The 13,385-nt window shown below is 39.5% G+C and overlaps 1 protein-coding gene across 1 annotated transcript in view; it reads right to left on the bottom strand.

The window, feature by feature from the left end:
• Window positions 1-2,207: 2,207 nt before the first annotated feature.
• LOC141127062 (calcium-binding protein 39-like) overlaps window positions 2,208-13,385 on the bottom strand; it is a 99,351-nt gene continuing 88,173 nt past the window's right edge. The window contains exons 7-8 of the mRNA XM_073613225.1: window positions 12,602-12,745; window positions 2,208-9,044 (exon numbers count right to left, since the gene is read on the bottom strand). Of these exons, the coding sequence (XP_073469326.1) occupies window positions 8,865-9,044; window positions 12,602-12,745 (324 nt within the window). The 3' untranslated portion in view covers window positions 2,208-8,864. The remainder of the gene's footprint in view (window positions 9,045-12,601; window positions 12,746-13,385) is intronic.

The raw sequence follows: 13,385 nt of genomic DNA, 5'->3' as shown, positions 1-13,385 counted from the left end.
GGGTATAATTTACTACCAACAGTCAGAGGCGTCTATTAAAGTGCACATGTCACCTATGTGCAGATGAAGAAAACAATTTACTAGGTTGAATCCGTACTCCTGGCATTGAAGCTAAGGAATTTCTGGCATCATGACTTAATGAGATTTTAAAGTACTTAGAAGCATAAAATGAATATTATATGCTATTAAGTTACAACCACCCCATCAATGGAACATTAATTTCAATGTCTATATTATATTACATACCTCATATATACCTGGGACCCTACTTTTATGTATGAATATTGTTGGCCCCAGCTAGGTGTAGGTGACCTCTATACACAGAAATGTTTACCTTGTTCTTCCACATTATGGGATTGCTAACCATCATAATATGTAACAATGCAATTGTCTTTGGCCATATACTTTTTACCAATTCTGTTTCTGTAACTTGGTAGGATGCAATTATGCAAATTGTTTGGTTTACAAAACCAGATAATTAGCCATGCTGTACCTGTGCCCACCCCAAACTTTTCTTTCTCATGGTGAACTCATGAAGCCTAGCTGGAAACCTTGGATTGGTTCATAGGAGCTCAGCTGACTTTTCTCCTGCAAACATTGGTCATATTATTTTTACCAGGAAGAGGCAACTAATTTGAGCCTTTTCAAATAGCTATGATTTCCGAAATCTGCCCAAAAAAATTAGTCACGGGCCATATTCAGGTCAGCAGGAAGTAAAGCAAAGTTTAACAACTGCGGAAGTGTTCTATTGATGAAGATGTGTATTCTGAAACATTTGACTCAGTGCACCCTTGTAGACCCCGTAGCGACTAAGGAGCACTTGGCAAACGTCCAAAGTGCCAACCAATGTCCTTTTTTTGCAGCCAGCGAAGACCTAGTCAAAGTGCTGCCTTATTTCTATAATAGTATTCAATATTACAAATATTATATGGTTAGCTTAGATGTTTTGTTTTAGTCTTAAAGAAGATTGTATTTTCTGGACCTGCTAGGACTGCAGATCTACTATAGAACTTCCGAAAAAGCTTCATTATCCCGGGACACTAGTAACCGTGTTTTGAAGAATCTCATCAGTGAAACACATTTGATCACCTTGTGAAAGAGCAGAGGTGAGCAAAAAAGACTCTGTAAGTGGAACTGATTTATGACTAGTAGAGCAAAGATAACTGGGACACCCATTTATAAAGGTTTTAGTATTATGGGATAATGAAACAAGACATCTGGATAGTACAGCAATTAAACTTATACTCCAGCTCCCCAAGATATTTTTTTATATAATCTCTTATTTTAATATATGTCGTTTGTAAAAGGGAAGACCTGCGAGAGGGGTATAGGTTACATGCTTACTAGAAACATTTCAATAAAACAAGGTTTAAAAAAAATAAAATAAAAAGGTTTGTTGTGTCTTGTCTTTATTTGATACCAATGCACAATCCCAACGCACACGATAATGGCTGTGTATGTAAACAGGTGCTGTAGTGAAAATCGTCTGGAACCGAAGACGGTCAAGGCAGAAGAATGTCACCAGCACCCGGTGGATCCAAAGCTTTATTCAGCACTCACACTGTTATAGCAAAAGCAATGTTTCGGAGCCTTGCAGGACCCCTTTATCAGGCATGTGATGCAGTCACATGCCTGATGAAGGGATCCCGCAAGGCTCTGAAATATTGCTTTTGATATAATAATGTGATCGCTCAATAAAGCTTTGGACCCACAATGGAGATCCAGTGTGCTGGTAACATTCTTCTGCCTTGTCTTCATTTGACACCGAGATTTTGTGCAGAGGTCTTCAAATTTGGAAGGGTGTTTAGGGCAAATAAGATTAGGGATTAAGGGGGTATGGGTACAGGGGAAAGGAAGAGGGTCGTAGGCAGACGAGAAGGAGGGGTAGAATAGTATTGGTAGAACAGAAGAAGAATTTTCCATTTAGAAGTTATCTGGGAGGCAAGGTTGAAGATAATAAAATGTGTCGATTTTCAAGACTATCCAGATAGGTATGAGCTAGAAATATATTTTTAGGACAAATAAATGCCTGTAAATTACCTGGAATTATGGATAGCCTGAACCATTGGTGATCTCTGTGGACCAGATCTAGGAGGTATAAAGGAATGAACTGAATATGTCAGTAAAATCATTGTGATGAGCAGTAACACTAGCGATAACTCCAATGTGTTTCTTATTTCCTTACTGGAGACATATGCACACAGACATGCAGAGCACTGTGCTTTATTTATGATCAAACTCTGGGAAATTTGAACACACAAAACCTCAGCTTACACAGGGAACTGTGGCATTTAGTAATACAGGTTTTTCCGTAGAGGCATTACACACAATATAGATCTTCAAAGTGCAGTAACCTATAGCAACAATTTCAGAAATGCATATTTAATTCAGGATATAACAATTCCACTCCGTGACGTATACTTTTAACTTACTGGCCAGTGCAGAGTTCTCATCATAGGCAGGTGATAAATAACAGATGTGTGTGTTCTTTAGTCAATTGACTAATGATTTATTTATTTATTTTGCGGTATTTACCTCACATTCAATATTTTACTTTGATGAATTGACTCTTATTATTTCATGCGATATTTTAAAAAAATGGGTCACATGACCATCATATCGCATGCAAAATCCTTTAGTTAATTGACCCCATTGCTCTTTACTTTTTCAAGTATCACAATGTTATATTATTTGTTCAACTCCAGCCAAAGCTTTTTAATGTAGGATAGAATGTGAAGGTTTAGAACCTTTTTCTGGATTGTGTTGCTCATTTCCCCTACTGTCTCGTCTTGGGGACACAGGGGAGAAAGGTTAGATCCTCTGTGTGTTTTTTAATGTGATCAGTGTCTTACTTTCCTAGTGACCATCATTTCCCTTAATGTTCTTGTTTTGGTATCAGACAGATAAAAAGCGGAGGGTAAACTTCTTAGTCGAAAACCAGCAATATGAAATGTTGAGGATTTGCTCAAAGGTTTGTGTAATAATCCAATGTTTTCAGGGACTCTTTATAAAGGTGACAATAACCTTTGAGTAAAGATGCAGATGATATTTATGGAATGCAGTTCTCTTAATTCTGACTACAGCGGTGACCGTGCACCCATAGTGTGAATGTAACTTCGGAGGTATGTGTGAGGGATGCTCATCTATGAACATCTCCTCAGTGGATTGACATAGAAGAATAAAGCTGGCCATAGATGGAGCAATTTTCTTTCCTGCAACCAACAGGAAAGAGTTTATGGGGAAATCTCTTTCATGGAGCCATTGTGTTCAGCGGGGGAAGCAATCCCCTCCGGGAGAACACAGTGATTATTGCTAGCGGCTATAACAGCCGCTAGCAATAATCACATGTCAAATACCACAGGCTGTTTGTACCCAAGTTAATCGATGGATCACTTTGGGTACATTCAGCCTGCCCATAAAATGTTAGAATCTCGACTAGTTCCTGCTGAACCGGCTGAGATACGAACCATCTATGGCTGGCTTAAGGACTTGAAAGAAATTTTAGATCTTCCTCAGTCTATTTAAAACATAAAAGTTTAGGCTGAAATGGGGCTTTAACTTTACAATTACAAGTTCAAACAAGCAGAGTAAATATAACCATTTCAGATCAGAAATTGTACCCATTTGAGGTAATACATTAGGCCTCATTTATAAAAACTGTAACAAAAGAAAGTCAGCGGTGCTTTCCAGAGCAATCTACCAGGACTTCTGCCATTGCAACTTGAGGAAACCTATATCTCCTTATCCACTTGATTTTAAAGTTGAAGCCCATTGTTGTATATTCAAGAACATGCACACAGCTGATAACAACCAAAATCTGACAATAAAGCTTGGAAAATGAACGCAGACATCAGTCTATTCTAGTTGCTATTGGCAACCCCTTCATTTCTTTTCAGTGGAGATCAACCTTCATCAATGTACCATTGTAAAAATGCTGTCACATTCTTTTTTATATGTACTGCCCACACCGAAGAAATTATGTGTGTACACACACATCGTTACCTACTCAGTACTATAAAGGGGGGACCAGGAAAAACAGGGCCTCTTTACCAGTAGCAATTAACACCGCAGAGTCTCTGCAGTTGAAAGATAGTCAAGCACTTCAAATAAAAACAAAAATTGAAATAGAATATATTAAAGTTATATTATTACAGATTAATTCTTTTACAAAGCTAGCTTCGTTGTCTACTTAGATATAAAAATAGAAAACAATAACTTGGTTTACGCCTTATGCCTTGAACGCCATAATAACTTGCTCAATGAGAGGACCTCTTAGAATATATGGTGCAGGCAGCCACCACCAGGGCGAATGCTGTGCAGACTGACATTTTATGTGAAGACAGACAAGATGAGAACACCCAGTCACAGCTGAGCAGTGTACACAGGCACCAGAGATGTCACCATCATCGGTTCCATCACCTCTGACTGTCAGGTGACATTATACAATGCACACAACTACTCTGAAGACTTGTATAGAACACACAGTTATCTGGCTACATTCATATTACACAGTACATTGCTTTTCTGCGATTCCCCATAAAGCTTATGTCCAACTTGCTGGAAAATTTAGCAAAGCACTGACGTGAAATGATCAGCTTTGCAAACTACTGTACTCAATATGTTCCGTTATGTACTCAATAGGAAATGTAATTGTTTTGCTGTGTGATAACCTTAGACACAGCTGTATTTGTGGAATGATGTGCCTGTAGGTGTTCCATAGACCTAGCTGTGCCTCCAGCTACTTCAAATTAACTGGAAATTTGTTAACATTTCCCAATAGACACAATATTTATTATGTCAAGGGTGTGTACAAGCTACGAACCTGAACCTGCAGACAGGCTTTGAATATTTAAATATTTATATGTTTCTAACAAGCTGTAAATGAGCTGTAAAATAAGCCATCACTGACCTCTGTAACTGCATGCACTGTGGAAAAATGCATGCTCAAATTATTGCTGTGCTTCTGCTGTAAAATTTGAGGATACATTGCTTCACAGTGCCTGCAGCTACAGAGGTCAGTGATAGCTTACTTCAAAGATCATTTACTGCTTGTTAAGAATCTGTAGATATAATGTTCATAGACTGACCATATGTTCACTTTAAAGGAGCAAGCTAAAAACACATACTAGTTAAAAAGGCTTTGTCTTACTGTGCTATTTAGTGAAGTCTGTTCTTATTCTGAACTGCAAAAGAAGTTCTGCTATTACATATTATTTCTTTTAACAGTTTTCATGCTGCAAAAGTTGAGGCTCTTCATACAAGAACTTAATGGGTTTTGCTACCAACTTTACAACAGCTCCCAAAGTTACTGTTAAAATATCATGTCAGCCATATAGCAATGCAAATTTCATACGGCTCTCAATAACCGAACAGCTATAAAAATCAGTGCTGAGCACTGCAACACTGACTCCTCTTTCTCCACTTCTTTGAATGAGAGGAAGTTGTTCTGCTCTGATGTGAAAGGATTTCTGCATTTATTGCATATATTGCTGCAGCTTACTATTATAAAAAGACAAAGTAGGTATACACAGCCTGATATTAAAGTGATTGTAAAGGCCTGCTCTGTGCAATGGTATTGCACAGAGTGCCCCTAATCTACCTCTTCAGGGGTCCTCTGCCAGCACTCTAGGCTCTCTCTCTTCTTCGAATGCCACCACAGGAACCTGCTTTCTATGGGGGCTCACCTGCAGGCTTGCTCCCAAGCAGGGCTGTGCACGTCTATAGAAGCAAACAGCGTGACTCGGCTCTACCCCCACTTCCTCCTCACAGGATTTGATTGACAGCAGGAGTCATTGGCTCCTGCTGCTGCCTGTGTAAAGAGGGAGAGAGAACAGTGCTGGCTGCAGACAGGCACAGCGCTGGATCAATATTAGGACTTAGGTAAGTATATAGGGAGGTGAGTGGACAATACACTTACCGAGACGTTTTTACCTTAATGCGGAAAATGCATTAGGGTAATAAATGTCTTGCCTTTAGAGCCCCTGTATTTGATTTTTATTGATTTTAAATCTGATTTGGGTTTTCCTTTACCAGGAACTGTAAAGCTGGTTGATAGAGCGACCAAACTATTAATTACATTTTTTTTGGTTAAAATTAACAAAGCATTCAACAACCTATAATGGTAGTTTTGATGGATAGCAGGGTGGTGGGATGGAAATTGTCAAAATCGAGCGTGGTGGAAAAATCACTCTGATTTGACAAAATTGCTGTAGTTTTTAATTCTGTTCCAATAAACTGCTTTGAAGCCATCAAATTATCACAGACTTTTGACTTCACAATTGCCAAAATTCTGCTGTTCGATGAAACTCATGGTTGGTGGATTTCTTTTTTTCTACTGGTTACTTGCAATTGCCACTGAATTGAAAGTGATTGAAATTGCCTTAAAACTGCCATATGTATGACCATACACGGTTCAGTTTATTTTTGTTCAGCCGGGAGGCTGAACGAAAAAAACTGAACCCATTCCACCATCCATATGTTTGAGGTGGATGGAGGAATCCTCCCCACTGTGCTATTGTACACTGGCAACCGGGAGACTCCCCCACTGTCAGAATACACAGATTAGCGCTGCAGTCATTGGCTACAACCGCTGATTGAGTGGCTTTTATTTGACAGGGTGGTTGAACAGAAGTCAGTCAGTAGATCGACTTCTGTTCAACTAGTGACCACACATGGATCAAAATTCTGCCAGTCCCAGCTGAACTTCAATCCTTCTATAGCCACTTTAAGATATATGTGTCCCAAAATCAAGGGGATTCTAGAAATACAGCACAGCCGCTTTATCAATTTGTTTTTGAGGGAAACTGTATGGCTTCCACCAAATATCAATATAAGAATATCACACACAGTGGTGCGTTGGAGAGATACCAAAATATAGAAAGTAGAGCGTACAAATGTCTTCTATTCAGATATGCTTGTCATTACCATTAATCCTAGATATTTTACCAGCTCAAGTCAAGAATGTAATTTGGCTCTTAATCTAAAAATGGATGGCAGGCTGTGCTTTAAGGGGGTAAATGTAACCACTACACTACAAGTAATTAGATGGACATCTAAATAAGTTTAGTATATAATCAAACAGCATCAATTCATAGCCATGTTATTTATCTTACAGGCATTCCTTATTTTTGCAAATTAATAAAAAATTATCTTTTATTGTTGTGGTATTATTTTTCCGCATGAAATGAACATTTAACTGTTGAAATACTCTATTTCTCTGGAATCAGTCATTTATCTTACGGCCCCTATATTTTATCCCCATCAAGAAGGGCTCCTTTTCCTGCTCTTCAATATGGACACAACATTGATGATAAAATGCACCGTTAGCTAGAAGCTAGCCAAATTTTGAGAAAAAAACCCTGTGTGACTCATCTTTAATGAATTGACTTTATATACGGAATGCCGCAAAAAATGATAATACAATGTGTACATGGTAAATTATTATTTATGTGATAAAAGCTGCAAGTTCAGAGAACATTTATTCACTGTGCTTCTTAAAGGGTTGTCTGAAGTACACATCTAGCAGGGAAAATGTATACTAAACCAAGATCCATTCTGCACAACTGGCATTTATCTTACACTATAAGATAAAGAATTCCCCATCCTTCAGCACAGGTTCCTGACTGGCTCTGAACAGACAGATGCCATGTCATTTCATAAGCAATGCAATTTTTATAGCTGATGTCCTCATGGTATCTGAGCCAGTAACAATGGTCTATAATTCACGCTTTATATGAATGTTTTAGTCTTAATAGTTTTTTCAAATGGCAGCCTAATACATTTACTGCATTTTCCTATAGCTATATCCAAGCATCACCAAACTGCTCTCACGTTGATATTAAGGGCATGTATACATGTAAACTGCATTATTTGCAGCAATTTATGATCACTGCACCGCAGTGATGTCTTGTATAAAGATCTATTGCCTTTACATAGTCATGTACTTTACCTGTCTCGGTAAGGGCTTATTCACATCATGTGCATTGAGATGAGTTACTCAATGCAGGCCCAAGGCAATGACAAGTTGAGATCTATTGCCACCCAGCAAACAGAAAGGCAATGCATTAAAATACGTTAAAGAAAGAAATATATAAGTATTTTGGCTTCAGCTGTAAACCAAAAAAACAAAAACAAAAAACACATCAACAGATTGTGTTAAAAAAAAAATATGTCACGCAATTCAATCCAAATGCAATTGGTGCATTAACGCGCTCTAAACACAACACATGTGGTGTGAATCCAGCTTTAAGCACTAAAACAGAATACAGGAGAGGATCAATAAATTCATGCACATAGCCTTATTTAGTTACAAATGCTTACTGATTGGGATCTTACATTTAGAGTTCACTGAGTACAACTAGATCTCAATCGGAGGACTATATGTCAAATTGTATTCCTTCCAGTAAAGGCTCCACTGGGGATTAACAAAGTGCTATACATCTCAGTTGGTTTCTTGGTAAGAGATTGGTTGCTGTAGCATAATCCATTTCTCTGAACCAGTATGAGAGAGTTGAGAGCTGACAATGGAATGTTAACTGACAATCTCCCTCTACGTTCTAGAACTGTACATAGAAAAGCCTAAAGCAAAACGACAGAATTTTTGACAAGATATTGACTCCATGTCATCAACAGTGACAGCCCAACTTTTCCATGTTTGTGAGCTCAACATGGACACCTAACTGCAAATTTCACATCCTCACAGACCTGATTAAGAAGAACATTTTTTTTTTAAGTTTTAATATAAAACTGTATACTCTTGGCAGCTAATAAACTAAATTGAAACAAAAACATAGGCACTGACAATGCCATGACAACTCCTTAAAACACTTATTCTGATGATGGCTGGTAGAAAGCTGGAGACATGTTCACGGATTGGGTTTTTTCAAGTCTCGTATCTGTTTGATCAAGTAGTTTTTTTCATCGGAGAACTGTTCATCATCCGTCCTCTCCTTCTGGAAGCTGCTCAGGAACTCAATTAGCTTTGTCTGGTTTTTCAGCAGGATATCCACAATTGGCTGTGTTTTGTTTGGATTTGCTACAAACACCTGAAAAGAAAAGCAAAACATTTCAGGGAATACAAGAATTTACTGTAATTTTCATCCATCATGGCCGTAAGACGGTCCCTCACCCCCTGGATAGGGATTGTAGGGTTCTCCAAGGCCTGGGCAATTGTCCTTTTGGCTGCTATGAAAAAATAAAATGCCAATTTATGTTGACGAGCGAATAAGCCCAGAATGGGGAAATGCATGCAGCAAAGCAAATGTGGCCTCCTTTCGTATATTTAAATAGAACACAGAATACAGCAGACCAAACACTTAGGACCAAAAGCCCACCAGTCGAGGGCAGATCCACCAGGTATGTAGAGTATCCCCATGATGGCCACACCTCCAAAAACAGTGATCACTATAAGTTGGCTTAGAATGGGCAATACAGGTCGGAACCCAACACCATCGCAACACTTCATACACTGCCTCTAAGGTGGCAGTAAAATGTACATTTTAGGGGGATTCAACAAGATCAAAGTTTTAATACAGATCAAAAAAAGTAGTAATCATTGTGGTATTCATTTTACTCTGTTAAAGCGGAGTTCCACCCAAAAATGAAAATTCCGTTTACCGTGTTCCTCCCCCCTCAGGTGTCACATTTGGCACCTTTCAGGGGGGAGCAGATACCCAATACAAGTATTTGCTCCCACTTCCGGCGATAGATCGCCACAGAATCTGCGTCGATCTACACCATGCCCAGGCCTCTCCTCCGTCCCCCCCCCTGCTGTCTTCAGGGAGACACACAGGTCCCAGAAGACAGCAGGGAGAAGTCAGGAAGCGCAGTAGGGAACCAGGCTGTGAAGCCACAAGGCTTCACTTCCTGATTTCCTTACCGAAGATGGCGGCGCCTCACCCGGGAGCCGAGGAAGGGGTTGGCTTCGAGTGAGGACATCGCTGGCGCCCTGGACAGGTAAGCGCCCTTATTTTAAAAGTCAGCAGCTGCAGTATTTGTAGCTGCTGACTTTTAATTTTATTTTTTTCGGCGGAACTCCACTTTAAGTCTACTGCAAAGCACAAAATAGGTTAACATTAACCACTTCCCGACCAGCGCACACCGATATACATCGGCAGAATGGCTCTGGTGGGCAAAAGGGCATACAGAAAAAGAAAGGAATACCCGTTAGCAGAAAACCGAGTAAGGGGTTACTTTGGCCAAGATGAAGCTACACCATTAGACCCAGCAAAACGTGTTGACGTCATCAACAATGCAGCCCTGTCATGGCCGCCGGCGTATGGGACGTAAGGCGAGCGATGCAAGCTGTATCGCGATCAGCTAAGGCTGCACGACTACACAATACCCACTGAAGTATACCACCGTCTACTGCTGACAGATACTTTAATTTCCCACTGCGTACAGCGATGAATTACTAACAGCTACCATACTTCATTCATCCGTCATTCTGGCTTCTGATTATTTCCAATTATGTAGGAGGTGAGCCACTGGAGGTACGAATCTTCCGCCACCGCAACAGCCAATGGTGATTAAGCAGCGCAGCCGAGTACGAGTGTGTATCAATTCCTTCTTTACGGAAAGTTCTTTGTATCAATCTACTACAAACTACATTATCATGCAGAAGACTTTTATATGGTAACGTTTGCTGACCTTATCACTATATATCTTGCATGATCTTTCTTGTGATTGTCAGTGTTCTTCTTATACATGAATGACATTCTCTGAATTACTGAAATCTCAATCAACACCTTGCAAGAGAGAAACCCTAATTCTTCCAATATTAAAATTACTTGTCATTATTAATACATTGCCAGTGATTCAGGATCACCATCTTCATTGACTTTTTCAGTCAGTTAACAAGCATAAACGTTAGTTCACATTAAGCGGTGTCCACCCTGCAGCCTGCCCATCCATCCCTCCCTTTCTTTCCCATCCCCTTCTTCCTTCCATCTATTGGATATGCAAACAGTCAGTTGGTCTTATTTAGGACTTGGGGGTTATACATTACCATATACAAATTAATTAATTAATTAATCAATTAATCGAATGACTGCTTGCATATACAATGGACAGTGTCTGTCGTTGTCATGTATTGTTTTATGTCCTGTCCTGTATGTTGAACTAGTTCATGGCTATTTTTAAGGTCCAATTCTGGACTGATTAGTTTTTATGATACTGCATTTTTCCATTTAACTTCTATTTTTGATACTTGTAAAATACTTTGTTTAAATAAAGTATTGCCGTTTACAATTCTGAATGTTCAAATGATCAATAATTGTTGCCAAAGTAACCCCTTACTCGGTTTTCTGCTACCGGGTTTTCCTTTCTTTTTCATATACTTTACGGTTACAGCAACAAACACCTATTGGGTGTAAGATCTAAGTGGTCATGTCAATTACTTGACCACTACCAGGTGCTACTTGTTCCCTTCACCTCCCCTTTCTCCCTACCCCACTCCCTAATTTCATAAAAAGGGCATACAGGTACGTTCCCTTTAAGAAGCGCGGTCTCCGTGACCACGGGTCCTGCGGACTAGATGTCCGCGATCGTGTCACGGAGAGGTAGAACAGAGAGATGCTTTTGTAAACAAAGCATTTCCCCGTTCTGCCTAGTGACAGAACAGAGATCACTGCTCGCTGTCATCGAGAGTAGTGATCGCTGTCATGTGTGTGGTAGCCCCCCCAGTTAGAATCACTCTCTAGGCCACACTTAACCCCTTCATCGCCCTCCTAGTGGTTAACCTCTTTACTGCCAGTGTCATTTACACAGCAATCAATGCATTTTTATAGCACTAATCGCTTTGTAAATGACAATGGTCCCAAAATAGTGTAAAAAATGTCTGATGTGTCCACCATAATGTCGCAGTCCCGATAAAAAAAAAAAAAAAAAATCGCAGATCGCCGCCATTACTAATTAAAAATAAAAATGCCATAAAACTATCCCCTATAACTTTTGCGCAAACCAATCAATATACGCTTATTGCGATATTTTTTACCAAAAATATGTAGAAGAATACATATCGGCCTAAACTGAGGAAAGAAATAGTTTTTTTTATATATTTTGAGGGGATAGTTATTATAGCAAAAAGTAAAAAATAATGCGTTTTTTCAAAATTGTTGTTTTTTTTTTTTAGTTTATAGCGCAAAAAATAAAAACCGCAGAGGTGATTGAATACCACCAAAAGAAAGCTCTATTTGTGGGGAAAAAAGGACGTCAATTTTGTTTGGGTACAATGTCACACGACCGCGCAATTGTCAGTTAAAGTGACGCAGTGCCGAATCGCAAAAAGTGCTCTGGTCAGGAAGGGGGTAAATCCTTCTGGGGCTGAAGTGGTTAAATAACTATATAAAGAGGTTTCCACATTTCTTGTTGGATCAGAACAAGGTAAAAGCACATTGAACATTCTTATATTCATCACACTCTATGCAGCATGTAAAAATAGATCCAAGTTATTTTCTCCATTATCCATGACGTACAAGAGAGTTTGGCCACAGGACTCATGCACGTTATCTGGCTCTCCACTAAGATATCTTCCATATGTCTTCCCTGCTCCCTGACAGAAAACAGAGCGGCTCCCATTCACACAACTGCCCTAATAACTCACCTTAAAGACATGGAAAGCTTCAAACTGAATGTTGGGGCTCTTATCTCGAAGTAGGTTCATCATGAGCTTCAGATTTTCTGGTTTGCTGATATACTCTGTCATAATGGAGAAGTTGTGTCGATCCAGGATCAGCTCACCCAGAAGCTTGTGAGATAAATAGAAAATATATTTATACACCTGTCATATAGTTACATAGAAGGTGAGGTCCATCAAGTCCAACCTATGTGTGTGATTATATGTCAGTATTACATTGTATATCCCTGTATGTTTTGGTCTTTCAGGTGCTTATCTAATAGTTTTTGAAACTATCGATGCTCCCCGCTGAGACCACCGCCTGTGGAAGGGAATTCCACATCATGGCTCTTACAGTAAAGAACCCTCTACGTAGTTTATGGTTAAACCTCTTTTCTTATAATGGCTACGAGTGGCCATGTGTCTTGTTAAACTATTGTGGGGTCACCAGTATGGTATTTGTAAATTAAAATAATATCCCCTCTCAAGCGTCTCTTCTCCAGAGAGAATAAGTTCAGTGCTCGCAACCTTTCCTCATAACGAAGATCCTCCAGACCCTTTATTAGCCTTGCTGCCCTTCTTTGTACTCGCTCCATTTCCAGTACATCCTTCGTGAGGACTGGTGCCCAGAACTGGACTCTAGGTCCGGCCGGATCAGAGTCTTGTAGAGTGGGAGAATTATGGCTTTATCCCTGGAGTTAATCCCTTTTTTAATGCATGCCAATATTCTGTTTACTTCTATAGCAGCAGCTTGACATTGCATGCCATTGGT

The sequence above is a fragment of the Aquarana catesbeiana genome, linkage group LG02 (genome assembly GCF_042186555.1).
Source record: "Aquarana catesbeiana isolate 2022-GZ linkage group LG02, ASM4218655v1, whole genome shotgun sequence".
Taxonomy (NCBI): Eukaryota; Metazoa; Chordata; class Amphibia; order Anura; family Ranidae; genus Aquarana; species Aquarana catesbeiana.
The sequence above is the reverse complement of the archived record's forward strand: the minus strand, read 5'-3'. Positions and strand labels throughout refer to the sequence as shown.